The 15,251-nt window shown below is 50.1% G+C and overlaps 2 protein-coding genes across 7 annotated transcripts in view; both read left to right on the top strand.

The window, feature by feature from the left end:
• The window catches only part of LOC113204412 (rhotekin-like), a 97,228-nt gene extending 84,831 nt beyond the window's left edge, over nt 1–12,397 (top strand). For 4 of the 6 annotated variants that reach the window (XM_052263735.1, XM_052263725.1, XM_052263722.1 and 1 more), the window contains 8 exons: nt 8,699–8,889; nt 9,663–9,875; nt 9,960–10,139; nt 10,212–10,306; nt 10,384–10,613; nt 10,688–10,845; nt 10,925–11,034; nt 11,116–12,397. In XM_052263735.1, coding sequence (XP_052119695.1) covers nt 8,699–8,889; nt 9,663–9,875; nt 9,960–10,139; nt 10,212–10,306; nt 10,384–10,613; nt 10,688–10,845; nt 10,925–11,034; nt 11,116–11,318 — 1,380 coding nt within the window. In that variant the 3' untranslated portion in view covers nt 11,319–12,397. Of the gene's footprint in view, nt 1–6,877; nt 7,499–7,659; nt 7,815–8,698; nt 8,890–9,662; nt 9,876–9,959; nt 10,140–10,211; nt 10,307–10,383; nt 10,614–10,687; nt 10,846–10,924; nt 11,035–11,115 lie in introns of those variants that run through there. The other 2 variants (XM_052263727.1, XM_052263736.1) reach the window with 2 other exon arrangements.
• LOC113204411 (uncharacterized) lies at nt 77–5,296 on the top strand. The gene is made up of 5 exons (XM_052263714.1): nt 77–1,420; nt 1,497–1,610; nt 1,681–1,788; nt 1,964–4,958; nt 5,045–5,296. Exons 1-4 carry the CDS (start codon nt 1,306–1,308, stop codon nt 4,459–4,461), a joined length of 2,835 nt encoding a protein of 944 aa, XP_052119674.1. The 5' UTR covers nt 77–1,305; the 3' UTR covers nt 4,462–4,958; nt 5,045–5,296.
• Nucleotides 12,398–15,251: the final 2,854 nt, after the last annotated feature.

Genomic DNA, 15,251 nt, shown 5'->3' on the forward strand with positions numbered 1-15,251 from the left:
CTCCCACTCCCCCTCCACCTTTCCCCTCCCGATTGAGTGCGGTGCCTATTGTCTATGCTGCCACAGTCTGCCCCTAGGCCGGCCGGCCTCACGGCATTGCTTGCACATACGCACAATATACTCTTCCGATAAAAAGAGAGGGAAATTTCAATTTCCTGGTTTACCGTTGGGAAAAAGAATTTAAATGTGGGAAGTGGTCGGCGCGGCCTTTAGCTTGGCGCTCTGACCTGTCTTGTCAGCCATGCTCGTTTCGGTTTTTGACGGTGTAGTTTGGGCCGCCCTGCCCGGGCCCTGCCCTCGACAAAGCGCCACACATGGAGCGCGCACGTGCGCCTTTGGTGGCTCGGGACTACTCTGCCGAAAATGATGAAGCTTTTTGTGTGCGACGCGACGGACGCTCCGAATCAAGTGGTGTGTGTCTGTGTGTGCTCACGTCACGCTCGCGCGGGGGAACCACCCCGAGCTGCTTCTGCTCCCCTCCAGCGCCGTACACCCCGAGCAGTGGATTTGTGGCACGCGACGAGGCAGCCCTCCCCCTCCCCTTCCGCTCCACCCTTCCGCCCTCCCAGTAACGTGTGTATAATTAAGAGTATATCTGGCCCGGGTGCCTAGTCCTCCCCAACCCTCCTCGGTTAGTTGCTTAGAGACCAACCCTCGCCAACTCCCGTAGTGTATCCGGTATGGTACGAGCCTCGTCCCTTACCCCCCGCCTCAGGCAGCGGACCGTATGACCAACCTGATGGTGCCATCAAACGCCCATTATTTGCTACCATATTTCCAAAGACCGTAGACGTTTTCGGGATCCTAGCAATTTTTTCCTAAAAAGCAAATTCTAATTGGAGTTTTACGTATATATTTTGTGAGTGACAGTTCTTTAATAGTTTATTCCGAAAGATCAGAATTTCGGTTCCAATAAGCAGCCCTGTGTAAACAAGCAGCCAGTTACTTCTGCTATCAGCTGCCGGGCTGGACCGTCTTTTCCGGCAAATTGTTTGATTATATTTTAAAATATCAATGAAGGGGTTTGACCATGGCTCCTAAAAAGCGGTATTGTGCAGCCAAGGGCTGCTCTACCTATAAGGTGTCGGGTGATGGTCAGAGCATGTGTGGATTTCCATTGGATGAGGCAAGGTAAGACCATATAAACCTTTCACATTTTATGTTAGCATTATTCAATGACATTCCTCTTTCTAATTTAGACAAAAGCTGTGGGGACAAGCTTCTGGTAATGTTGATTTGTTAGGCCTAACCCGTCTACAAATTCATCAGAACTTTCAGCTCTGTCCTCGACACTTTGAGCCTCACATGTTCTGGGATAAATTCCGCACAAAATTAAGACCAGGGTTTGCTGTGCCCACTATTTTTGATCACCCTCCCCTCACGGATGAGCAGATGTTGCGGTTTGGTGTGCCAGGCAATGGTAAATATTTTCAAAACCAATCAATTGTGGCAGTGTAATGCATTGTTTCTTATCATAAAATACCGTTTCACTACAGTCTTCTTCTTCAATGGAGAGGTCTCAATGGAAGTTGATGTTGCTGATGTGGTTGATGTTGATGAGCCTCCCCCTCTGCAGTCCTCTGTCCCTGAACAGCCTGTCACTCCAGGAAGTATGTATATTATCTACTATGAAGCATTTACATCATACTGGGAGGTCACATATATTTATCATTTTTGCAGGGAAGAGGTCCAGAGCAGAGCTGGAGGAGTCTCCAATAAAGATAGAGGATATGAAGAGCGACTCCAAAAATCCACATCTGGACATTCCGCCTCCAGCAACTCCCAGACGTAAGTTGCATTCAATTGTTGATACACAAACTACTTTAAATAAATATTGAGGGGTCGACCACTCAGATTTTTGAAACATCTGGGAAATGGTTGGAATATTTTTCTAGTGTGTACATGGAATATTCAAGTGGTCTACCCCTTGATAAATATGAAAATTATTTTTGTTTGCACTCAGGTTCCTTGGAATTACTTGGTGCCAGGGAAAGAGATGGATCTAGGAGGATGTCCAGAGCTAAAATTGCAGCATTGTCTGGAGTGAACCAGCTTAGCCCCAAATGTAGTCGCATTGCTAAGACTGCTCTGGAATACAGGCAAATGGCAATAACTTTCCGCACAAAGCTGACAATTGCCCAGCGCTCTAAGAAAAATCTAAAGAAGATACTGAAGAGGAAATTCCTTGACATGGTTGAGGAAATCGCTCTGTCTCCAGCAGCCAAGGTAATTGTCAAGGGTGAAATGAAAAACTTGAAGAAAAAGTCCAAAGGTCATCGCTGGACACTGAAAGACAAATTACTTTGGGTTGCTGTATACAAGCGCAGCCCAGCTGTGTACCGGTTCTTGCGCTTGCACCTGTGTCTTCCTAGTGTGTCTACATTGAAACTTCTTTTAAAAGAAGTAGACTTACAGCCTGGCATATCAGAGCCTTTTATGAAGTTATTAAGAAAGAAGGTACAAGCCATGAAGGAGAATGACAAACATGTTGTACTTCTCTTTGATGAAATATTTCTCAGAGGACGTCTTTTTCTTAATTCTTCTAAAGACATTGTAGATGGCTTTGAGAATTTTGGGCAACGTGGAAGAACTAATCTTGTGGCTGACCATGCCTTAGTATTCATGGTACAGGGAATTCACAGCAAGTGGACCCAGCCTGTGGCTTTTTATTTTGTAAGCAAAACATGTCCCTCCACAATGCTCAAGTTGCTTATTCAAGATGTGGTAAGAGCTGTCACTTCTGTAGGCCTGAATGTCTTGGGTACTGTTTCTGACCAGGGTCCCACCAATAGGGGTGCTATTTCTGAGTTGCGGAGGGAATGTGGTGACTCCATTATGTACAAAATTGATGGCAAGTTTCTAATTCATTTATGGGATGTTCCACATATTCTCAAAAACATTCGCAATAATTTGCTTACTAGCAATTTGGAATTTGGACCAGGAAAACTTGCCAGGTGGCGCCATTTGATTAATTTTTTTCACCTTGATGAGTCTTTGTGCAGCATGTCTAGTCTCACATTGAAGCATTTGAACCATCAAGGTAGGGACAAAATGAGAGTTTCTCTTGCTGCTCAAGTGCTAAGTGCCTCAGTCTCAAAGTTCATGCATGCTCTGTACAAGTGTAGTGATGGCAACAAATTATCAGATTGCATGGACTTTGCAGACTTGTGCCATGATGTGGACTTTTATTTTGATATATGTAATGGTCCAAGAGGGTCCAAACATACAGAGAAGGAGAAACCCCATCAGCGAGCCAATGTAACTCCTGATTCGTTTCATCATGCTGAGTGGGAGAAAATGTATTCGAGCCTCCAGAAATGGACCTTTATCCGCAAAACTGTTGATAGGACCAGGCATGTTCCATTTTGCGTTATTGGCTGGATGGAGAATTTGAAGTCTTACAAAATTTTATGCAAGAAGGTTTTTAATGGCTCCAAGCCTCTACTCAAGGTCCTCAAACTCCGAAACCTAAACCAAGATGCTGTAGAGAATTTTTTCTGCCTGGTGCGCCAGTGCTGTGGCAGTTCATCAGACCTTACTTGCAGCCAATTTATAGGTGCTGTGAAGACTTGCCTCATCAGTCGGTTTTCCAAACTGGTAACTTCCCAAAAAAACTGCCTTGAAGATGGGTCGTATTTTATAAGTGATCTGAGTGAATGTCTGGTACAAAAAGGGATTGATTCTGGTATACCCATGCCTCCCACTGAAGATTCCTTGGTCCGGGGTGATACTCCTGCCAACTTTGGCCGTCGTGTCCGGTCGGCGGTCAACAATCCTGTTCACCGTCAAGGCCCCACTCGGCTATGGTCGTCGATACTCCCTTCAATCTCTTCCTCCATCAAATGTGACTCTTGCCTAGCCCTCCTCACTACACCAAACAGAAGCAGGGACACCTTATTTTGCAATTTGACCACTGCATTCGAATTGTATCCGTCTCAAAAACTTGTCTCTCTTTTTGTCAATATTCAAAACATTTTTGAAAATTGTTGGAAGAAATTGTTGAATCAACAATCTGTTCAAGCTTCTGTGAAAGAATTTTGTGGCAAGTCTGTCAATTGGAGCTCTGTCTTCTGTGATGACCATCAAAATCCTATTTGCTGGGATCATATTTTAAACCAAGTAGTCAACCAACTTATTACATTGAAATGTAGAAGCTGTAACCAGCAAATAAGGGATGGTGTCAGTAGACGCACCAGACAAGCTCTGAGCTTTAAAAATAACCATGGCCTTTATCCATATGAGGAAGAGTCAGAATTGTGCCCACATGACCTCCAGCTGCTAATTGGTGCACCAAACCAAGGTCATTCAGCATTCCGCTTTTTAAATTTCTCATTTTGGGTGGAAATATTCGGTCTATTGGTTAATTTTCAGTCTTCATTAATTTGGTTGCTAGTGTTATATGTTATATGTGATGTAGGTGAACAGCTCTCATCTAACATGTTGCTCTGTCATGTGGTGTAAGGTTTTTTAAATGTCCTACTTGTCCTGCAGGTTTTTCTACCATGTCTCACCACTAATTGTCACAGTTCCTATTAATCACTGTTTCAGTTTTCAGCTTTGGAGTTTCATTTCATATTCATAATTCTCTCCCATGTCTCTTTGTTTTAGTTCAGATATGGGATATGCTGAATGCTATTTATGTCGGAGATCATCTGGATTTGGACTGCATCGTGGGAACTCAACATTCATCATATTTTCATATAAGTCTTAATGTTATTTGTCCTTTGCATGAATAGTAGAATTTACGTCTGCATGTCATCTTGCCTCTGAGGCCATATTTTGGATTTGATTTGGATTAGTGGGTCATCTTTATTGTTAGTGTAGTATATATTTATGTCACTGAAGTAGATACAGTCTAGAAAACTGAAAGCTTTCCTGAAGTCTGCTTTTTGATTTCAGATCCTGTCCCAACTACTGCTGTACCATCAACTCCAACTGGGAAGCAAATTCAAACAAAGGTTTGTCACAAAAGAACTGTCACAAAGCTGTTTTTGTTTATAAATTCCTCAAATTAAGGACTTTGTCTTTTTTAATTTTTGTTCAGATGTCCACATCTGTACCCAGAGCTTCACCTGGTTTCCGTACCCCTAGACAGGAGACAACTGTGAATCTGGGGACAGCTTGGCAGGACCTAGAAACACCAAAAAATAGCATGACTAAATCAAGACAGGAGATGCCTACACTTGGGCCCCTTACCCCTAGACAGGAGGCAAGAGAGAAGGTGAGGGCAGCATGGCAGCTGCCAGCTACACCAACAACCAGTAGGACTGGCCCAGTGACACCACAAAAAATAATGGTGAGTGACACTTTAGTGAATATTATTTGTAATTTATGTAGCTTTTTTCATAGAGCACTGAACTCACTAATTTGTTTCTTTTGCCCCTTATAGAAAAACGTTCCTCAGGCAGATGTCAGGAAGGTGCCTGACGACTCCACTGTCCGTCAGCTAATTAGTTTAAATCAGGTAAATTTATTCAAAAAATTTTATTTTATAAAGGGTATGATGGGCAATAATAATCTAACATCTTCACTTTAAATTCCACAGCTCGACACACTCACAATTCCTTTTCTCAAAGATATCCTCAGGCGGAATGGTTTGAAACTGAGTGGAAACAAATTGGATCTATGCACAAGAATAATAGATGGCTTTAAAGATACATAATGTGTAGTTGTACTTTTCATACTGTTCTGAACCCACATGGAATTGTGTAATCTATTTTCTTTATGTAATTGCAATATTATTTATTGTCAGCATGTACAATTATGCTTTTTTCCAATGATATATTGTGATATATTGTCAATATGTACTTTTATGTATTCTTCCAATGATTTATTTTCAATGTGTACTTTCATGTTTTCTGCTAGAAATAATAATAATCTAATCTTTCCAAAATATACTGAGTTCTCAATTGTACTTTTGTCCTGGCCGCCCTTCAAGACGAACCAACATTCTGTAGTAAAAGAACCTCGAGGAGAAATATCCCTACCGTCGAGCCGAAATTTCGTAGGTCACAGTTGGTAATACGGTCCGCTGCTCCAGTGACGTCACGCGCAGCTACAAACCGGACACAGTCCGGGAGTTGGCGAGGGTTGTTAGAGACCGCCGCTCCGCCCAGGCCAGAGGGTGGTGTGTAGTATACGCACTGTGTACCATTGGACCATTGGCCCCGGCCGGCTCCCGCGAGGCGAGTCCGTTTGTTCCAGACTCGGCATATCGATATACATATATCTCGATTGATTCGCTCGCCATTCATCGATTCGCTCCGTCTCTTGCCGCGGCCGCCGCCGGGGTCGGGTTCGACACCCTGTTGGCCCGTCCCGGTCCCGGCCCGGCCGAGAGAGGCATTCGCCATGCAGACTTTGTATTATTGGACTGCGCACCGATGTGGGAGCGAGGAGAGGGGGGGGGGGGCAGCGCCTTAGGCCCCACCCTGCTCCACCCAACCCCACCCCACCCAATCAAGTAGTAATGCGCCAGTCCGTCTCGTCGGCTTGGCTGTAGCGCTGTCGCTGTCGAGCCGGACGTTTTCTGAAAGTCAATTCAAACGTTCCCGCCGAGGGCCTGGTCGCGACCTGGCGGCCGCCGCCGTGCCGACAATGCCTCCTCCGCGGCCGCGGCGGGGGCGGACACGGTGGCGGCGGGAGGCTGTGCATGGGGCCCCGGGGGGTCCTGGCACAGCGCTACTCTGGGATCTTGCTGGAGCCGGTACGAGGAGAGGGGGGGGGGGGCGGCCGATCGGGTCGACGGCTTCCCCGAAACCTAACCTTGCTCGCGCTGCGCTTCTCGCGATCATCGCTCACGCTGCAGCTTCGAGGGGTCGACCCGCCGGCTGCTCACCGCAGCTCACTGAAGGCTTTTCCTCTCCGTTATCGCCAGGATTCGTTTACCTTTCCGCCGCGACGCCCACGCAGAATCCGCCGTCAGCGTCGGCCGGATCCTTATCACACATGTTCGCCGACAAGTTGCGCGGCGGGTCGTAGACGGTTACACTCGGGCCACACTTCTGCTGCCGTCCGCCCACTTGCTGTCCACGCTGCACTACACCACACACTGTCCACTCTCTGCCGCTGTCCACCTCGCCGTCGCCGCCGCCCGCTCCAACGACGTCGCCTTGCTCTTTGCAGCCGATGCCGCCGTGAGGCGGTGGGTCGGTGACTCATCAGGATCAGCCAGCTCGCCGCGACCATCGCCGCCGCCGCCGCCGCCGCCGCCGCCGCCATGGACTCGTGCTTCCCGCCACTGGCGGCGCTGAGCCTCGGGGGAAACAAGGGGCTCGGCAAGGGGGCGCCCAAGGGCCTGCCCGGCCCGCGGCCCGGCCTCAGGGCGGCGCTCGGCGGCGTCGTCGGCGCCCCGCAGCAGGGCCCGCAGGCGGCGCCCAACTCGCCCTCCGGCCAGGTCATGTCGGCCACCACCGACGACGTCGAGTCCATGGGCAAGATCAACATCCTCCAGGACCTGGACCTGTACTATATCCGCCAGATCGCGCACAACCTGAAGGTAAGCCGAGCGCCGATGCGGAGCTGCGCGTGGCGTGGCGCGGCGTGGCGCGGCGTGGCGCGTGGTGGCGCGGGCGTGGAGCGGAGCGCCGTGCATCAGGTGATGCCCCGAAAAATTGCCGCGCCATCAAGTTTGCTGTTGCTCGCGGGGCTGGCCGGCGCGTCGCGGCCCCCACAGTGTGCCGCGCGAAGTGGACCGGAGGAGGCCGAGTCCAGCACAGCACTGCACACACATGCGGCTGCCGAGGCGTGTCCGGGACGGCTGCTGCACCATGAGGGGAGACAACCCCTTCCCCGTGCACTGGCCCCTGACCCCGGTGAGTCCGGAGAGGCAGGGACCTAGATCTGGAGAGAGGTGTCTCGGGATGAGGTCTCTTTCTTGTCCCTCTATGACGCCCTGCTGCAGCTGCTGCGGTGGAGTTGCGGTGGTTTTTCTGCAAGGAAGGTGAAAGTGCAGAGGTTTTCGGCTTTTTGCCCCGAAATATCCGCGGCGAGTTGTGTTTGTCGTCTCTCCAACTTCAAATAGGGTTAACGCTCGCTCTCTCTTCTCTGCGGGTGTGGAACTTGTCTCTGCTCTGGTATTGACACTTTGGCGCACGCTGCGGCGCGTGTACGACCCTGTGGCGTCGCGTGGCCGACATGGCGCACCTTGCCGACGCTTGTCTGTGTCGGGGGGCGTCGCTAAATGGTCACCGATCCGATCGCTGATCTATACTTTCGTTGTGTAGACTCCTCGTTATTTTGTCCTAGTTTTTGTATTGGCTCTCTGTACTCGGTGTAGTGGAGTGACGCTTTCGATGACACCTTCCGAGGGTCGCACCCGACGCCGACGTCCGTCTGGCGAGACTGGTTCTATCGCTCTTCGTGTTTTCCTTTTTTGCGGTGTAGTGTTCGGGGACGCCCTGTTTCCGCACGACCATACACGAGGTTTGTCTCGCGTTGTCCGGCCTCATGTCGACGTAATGATACTTCGGCCACCACCACCAGCGACATGCTGTCGTCAGTCATGGCAAAGCGTGTGATCTTGAAGCGGCGGTATTTATGTCTGCAGAATGAATGTCTGATTCTTTCTTTTAAGGCTATGCATTGATTTTTTTAGATTATTTTTTTGAGTAAAAACTTGAACACCCCGGACCCGGGGGTGGCCGCGAGGTCGTTGACGTGCTTACTGGGCTCACCCGACCGCCGTTGCCTGTTGCAGGAGCTGGACCTGGAGCAGAAGATCGACGTGGAGATCCGGATGCGGGAGGGCACCACCCGCCTGCTGGCCGCGTGCCGCCACCAGACGCAGACCCTGGAGGCGGCCAAGTCGCTGCACACCTCCAACGAGCGCATGTCGGCGTACATGGCGGAGCTGCAGCGTCGCCGGCGGGCGCCCACCAGGACGCTGAGGTAAAGCGTGTGGGTGGAACGACGAGGGGTTGGGAAAGGAGGGGAGAGGGGCGGAGCGGCTCTCCGCTGGTCCTCAAAGTAGGCCACCGTTATTAAATGCGAACCAGGACGCCGCCGGCGCGGCGGCGGTGCACTCCCCGTGTTTGGGCCCTGGGGTTTTATGCCGGCTCCTCGCCGACGACGGATACGGCTGCGTTCGAATGGCGCGGCCGCGAGGAGGATTCCCCACCTTGTCTCCACCAGCAAGAGCAAGACGCGTGTCGCGATGGCCGCGGATGGAAATAGACGCGGTCGTGCGTCTCTTCCGTCGGGGTGCTGCTGGGTCGCCCGACTGTGGTGACCGAGACACGGCACACGGGGGCGGATTACGGTCCGGCCGCCGCGGGTTTTGCATAGAAAATTGCCTACCTGCCGGGGGGCGGGGCGGTCAAGACGTCATGGTCTGGCCAGGGTGATCTCACAGCCGTGGGCAATCAATAAAGCACCGACAAACTTCTCCAAACAAGTTGCCGAAATAATAATAATTCATTTTTTAAAAATATTTGCCATGTTGGTAAATGTTTCATGGTAATTTTCAATTATGGTTTTCCAGCTTCCAATGGCATTTATTTTGTAGGACTTTTCTAGAGAGAAGGCTCGGGTCGTCAATCCAAGCCAAACCGGCAAACCAAACCCCCAACCGAAATAGAAATGCGGGCCTGACGACGACGGGTCGGTCCAGCGTCACACCTCGGCGCCTCCTCACTCACCCTCTGTGCTCTTTCCGGTTGCAGCCAGTCCACGCCCAGCACCGCCCGCGTGTCCGTGTCGGACCTGCGCATGCCGCTCATGTGGAGGGACTCGGACCACTTCAAGAACAAGGGCGACTACCGGCGCTTCGCCGTGTTCGTCCTGACCCGGGTGGGCACGCAGATCTTGGACTCCACCCTGCTCTGCCCCGTGGACAGGTCGCTGACGGACCTCACCTACCCCGACGTGCACGTGTTGTGAGTATACAAACGTATGTCTCGAGTTGAGTCACGTAATAGTGTGGGTTTTTATTTATTTATTTCGCTTTCGTTCTGTTTCAGCAATAACGTCCCAACCGACTTCGAGCTGCGTGTGGAGATCTGGGGTCACATTCTGCAGGATGATATGAGCATGGCGTCAACTCCTCACAAAATTAAGCGATCCATTCATTCATCCATTAGTCGCACTGTGGGGAAAAAATTAGCTGCATCACTGAGAGATGAACTAAATACTGGAAGAATGTGAGTTTTTTTCGGTATAAAGAGGAAATTTAAATTTATTTTGTTTATATTCAAAACTTTTGACTTTTACAGAGGACCAAAATTTGAGCTGATGGCTACAGCTCACCTTACCTTAGATGATGTTGGCAATAGTATACACACTCATGATTTACAACTTGAGAATGTTGGTTAGTACCCTACACTTGTGTATTTTTAATTTATTGAGAATGGTTCTTAGACATTAACATTTGCTTTGTAATTTTAGAACCAAGAAATCATCAGTTACCTCTCTTTGGCCACTTTTGCTGTCGTCTTGCTGCACAGCCCGACTGTGTGTCAGGGGAGGCGTACAGTGGCAGTGCTGTGCTCCTAGAGCCTTCGGGTGTGTGGTCCCAGGTGCATGGAGCCTTGCAAGCTTTCCACCTTGAGCTTTGGAGATCGCAAGGCGACAAGGAGGCTGGAAAAAAACCTGTGAAGACTGTTACTGTAGATAGAGTAAGTAGTGTTTCATCAGCACCTTCACTTTGAAATTAGTGTGAAGTTATTACATGTAATTTTTTAATTGTTAGGATACCTTAATTCAACCTGGTAAAAGTGGATCCCGAGAAATAATTGTCTCCAATGTTGTTGATGGTTGTGACACTGTTACCATCATGAAAGCTGGCTCTGCTGATGAGCAACATAAATGGTTAAGAAACTTAACGCAGCATAGTAAAGACCATTTAAGGTAAGTCCTAGTCATGTAAAGAAAACACAATGAGTTCACAAACAAACACCAATATGTTATAATTCATTTTATGTTACAGATGGAAGCAAGCAGCCCTAGAGAGAATGGAAATTCAATCTCCAGGTTCAAACCGCAACTTTGTGAGGCAGCTGCGTCAAGGGTCACTTTATGATGAAACACCACTAATTGGTATGCACATATATGGGCCACTGGAATTGCAATTTTATCAATTAAACAACTAATCATTCGCTTCTTTTCTCTATTTCTTAGAATCTGTTCAATCTGAATTTGCTAATCATCGGCCAACTGTACAAGAAATATTTGGATTAACACCATCAACAAGTTTGAGTTCCTGTGCCTCATCATCATCATCCCCAACATTCCGCGAGAGGTCACACTCAAATAGTAAACCTCGTCCAAATTCTGGAACTATTAGATCACATTGGCCATTCTCTAGGAACAATCATGATTGAAGTCAGTAGTTATAAAAATTCATCTTGTCTATTTTCCGAATGAGAACTATGGGACCAAATTTACCAAATGATCCTTTTGTGTTGTGACTAAGCAAGTGGCAAATCCTGTATCAATGGTTACAGACTGTTGGTTTTTATCATATTATTTATCTCAAACGCACCACTGTAAAAGCATGTGTGTCTTTTGTACTGACCCGTTATGTTTTCCTTTTTGTATACAGCTTTTGAATGTTACCTTTATTTTTACAAATTTATTTTTGTTTTAATTTTTTTTATTATATGAGTTTTTGAATGTGTTGTCTAGTTATTTTTCATACTGTTCTCCAAGCGATAAGAATGGTGTGGTGCATAAATACTCAACTCATTCATTAAAGATCATGTTTTAATTTGTGTTACACATAACAAAATTGTATGCCTTGGCCTACTTTGTCATCAGAAATGTTAGATTGTTTAGTAATATGTTAATGAACTTAAAATATCATGATTTTTAAATAAGTTGAGGTTGTTTTTTTTTTTTTTTTTTTTTTTTGCAAATGATAACATGTAAATAGTTATGCTGAATCTTTATTTATATTCTCAGTCTGTAATGTGTTTTGATTTGTTGCATAGAAGTACAAATAATTTTGTCAGCTTAGACAAAATGTCAGTCCTTAGATCTGCGCAGCATTGCCTGTGTCCGATCAGCATTTACTTTATTTTCAGTAAATGTCATTAAAATTATCTTTTGTTACAGAATTTTCGTGTATGAAACGGCACGCACTTTTGTTTTTGTTCTTTTGTTTCCCTGATTTATACAATTATTTCTTGCTTAATACTGTGCTGTGTTGTAATATCCAGATAGCTTTACTTTACTTCAATATCAGTAGCTGATATTTGAATGTATAGAGCGTGCCAAAGTGGATATACAGCGTCTCACTGAAAGTAGTCAGCTGTGTTGCTGTTGTGTTCCTTAAAGGAATCTTATAGATAAATATTTTCTAGGATGTGAGCATCTGCTTAACATCGCCCGGTGATAAAAGTCTGATGTGAGCGTGATTTGTGTAAGAATGAGGTTGCCAATAAATATTAAGTACTTTCAACTGAGGAACTTCATTGCTCCCCTTTGGCTATGAGATGAGCTGAGACTACCCAATCTAAAACATAATAAAGCTTGCAATAAAGTGGCTTAGTTGGAAACTATTCTAATGTGGAAGGATTATCACACTAATACACACCATGAAAGCCTTAAAGGGGTTGCCTTGGACAGTGGACACAAACCAAGAATAATGCAGAACGTCCGACAGGAGAAAAGGATGTTCCAGAGGATAACGAGGCAAACTTACAGAAAAATAACCCAGACGTGACAATACCCCCGCCGCTAGTAGGCCATGGTTCGTGGGGTACCGGTCTGTTCCGCACGAGCGTGCGCGCCGTGCGACTGGCCGCTACCCCTCCGCAGCGGCGCGGAGTATATCCGGGAGCCCCCCTGCGCCACCCTCCACCCCCGCAGGCTCAGCGCGCGCATTGGCCCGCGCTGTCGGCCGAAACAATTGATCGTCAGCCAATGGGGCTTCCCCGCGCGCTTCCATTGGCTCCGGGGTGGATGGGGCTTCCCCCGCACCGCACCGCCTCTCCCCTCGTCTCACCAGCGCGCCGAGGACGACTCCGGGGAGGTGTTACCGATGTCAACAGCTACTCGTCAACAACATCGAACTCGTTTGCCCTATTTTTACACTGCATAACCACCCACCAAGATGTATACGCTCTTCCGGGCCACCGAAGACGGCAGGACGACGACCAGAGATTGCCACAGAAAGTGTACTCCGTAGTCGCCGTACGTTCACTTCACGTCTTCTCGGATAAAACACTGTTTGGTCTGGACAGGGTCCACCTAACCTCGCCCAGGCTCCGGCCGTTCCCGGTCGAACAAAAACCCTCTTCGCCTCGACACGCCCCACTCCACCCCATCACCGCCCGCCCCGCCCCGCGGCACGCCCCTGGCCCAGGACGGGCCGCGGGCTGCGGGGCCGCGGCAGGGAGCCACCCCCGGACCGAGACGGGCAGCTCCCTTGTATTCAATCATCGCACAGCGGCTCGAGAGGTCGAATCTTCCCCGCGCGCCTTCACGCCCGGAGGACAGTCGCATACCGTGCCGCGGGTCGCAGACGACGCACTTCGGACTGGGGACGCGACGGTGACGCGGTTTCGCAGGCGACACGGCAGTGGCGCGGTTTAGTCGACGACGCGCAGCATGGTGGAGGGCGCGGCGCCGGTGGTGGCGCGATGTGTCGACCCGCGAGGAGCCCGCCAGTGAAGAGGACATGGCGCCCGGAGCCGAGGATCCCTCATCCTGAACGACTTGTTGGATTACACCCACCGGCCGGAGGCGCCTCCTCCTGCGAGCTGCAAGTGATCGTCGTGGTGGTGGTGGTGGCGGCGGGTGGGGCGGCCGCCCCCGCGGCCTGAGCGACGCGCACCTCTCCGACCGGGCGTCACGAGGTACGTGGATGCCGTCACTGCCGTCACCGTGGCCGCGCTGCTGCATTTCTGGAGACAAAAGTGGCATAAAATAAACGAAAAGCATGCTGCCGCCGCCGTCATCGTGGGGGCTGAGCGAAGCGGAGCAGAACGAGAGAAAGGAAAAGAGAAAGAGAGAGAGAAAGAGACAGACAACCAGAGAGGGGCGGTTTGCAGCGAGGCTCGAGCCTCGCCGGATCTCTCTTCCGGTCGGCGACGAGTCATTTCCGGTCCCGGAGAGCGTCGCGCGGTCGCGGGAATAAGGGCGACGAGGGCAGGCAGGGCGCGGGCAGGGCGCTGCAGGGGCAGAGTAGGCCACCGGCCCAGGCGCCGCGCTGACCGGGTGGCCTACCCTGGGCCCGTCGGGCGGCGGCGGGTCGCCTCACCTCACAGCGGGTGCGGTGCGGCTGCAGCCGTGCAAGCCTTTGCCGTTGTCGCCTTCAGTCATTAGTCTTCATTACACCCGGGGCCAGGCCCGGGCCGGGCTCACCTCGGGGTTAATCTCTTCATTCCCTGGCTGCTCCGCGCGCGTCGTCTGCTATGCGCCAGGTCGGCCGATTAATCGATATTGTAAATATTTACTTTCATTAGTCTCGGCCTTAATCAGCCTCAGCCTGTCTCGGCCGCCGCCGCCGCCGCCGGCGCCTCTGCAGCCCCCGGGACCCCGTGATATTAAAATTAATTTCGCCCGTAATCGTCGCGTTGAGGGCGCGCGCGCGCGCGGCCCAAGTTATTTTCGACTGTTTTTATTTCCCATGATAATCCGTGTTGCGCTCATTTTGTGAGACCGAACTACTTTCACTACTTGTGTTGCTGCCGCACTTTGTGACGCCTCTTTGTGCCCGTTCTGTCGCCAGGCAACATGTTCCACGAGCTGCGGCACGCGCACGACGTATGGATCCACGACGGTGAGTACCTACCATGATAGTGGGCCTCGGTTTGGTTGGTGTTGAGCCTGAAAACGGCGTCGAGCAAGCTTTTCCGACGCACGAGAAGATGAAAGAGTCTATAAAACGATGGGTCGACGAGGGATGCACGGCACGGCGTATAGTTGAAGGGGGCAGGCAGAAGGATGACAAGTGTAATAAGGGGTGCGCGGTGAGTCGGGGCGGACAGGACAGGGCCGTCGGGGTGGGAGGAGGAGGAAAGGGCGAGCAAAGGTGCTAAGGTGTGTGCGCCTCAGAGTTTGTTTTCTCGTTTTTCTCACCGCCTTGGACAAAGGGGACACCCCCATTGTAAGGCGCGCGCGCAGGGCGCGCAGCCCCACACACTATCATCACATCACCTCTGAACAACAACAGAGCTTTAGGGCTCCGTGGTGGTGGTCGTGTGCGGCACCGGCGCGCTCGGCCGTGGCCACCGCCGCGCCGTGCAGCCGGCTTACAGTAAACGCCACAAACGCGCCATTACTCCGATTAGCTGGGCGCGTGAGGGGGG

Source organism: Frankliniella occidentalis, unplaced genomic scaffold (genome assembly GCF_000697945.3).
Source record: "Frankliniella occidentalis isolate FOCC.00 unplaced genomic scaffold, Focc_3.1 Scaffold2, whole genome shotgun sequence".
Classification (NCBI taxonomy): domain Eukaryota; kingdom Metazoa; phylum Arthropoda; class Insecta; order Thysanoptera; family Thripidae; genus Frankliniella; species Frankliniella occidentalis.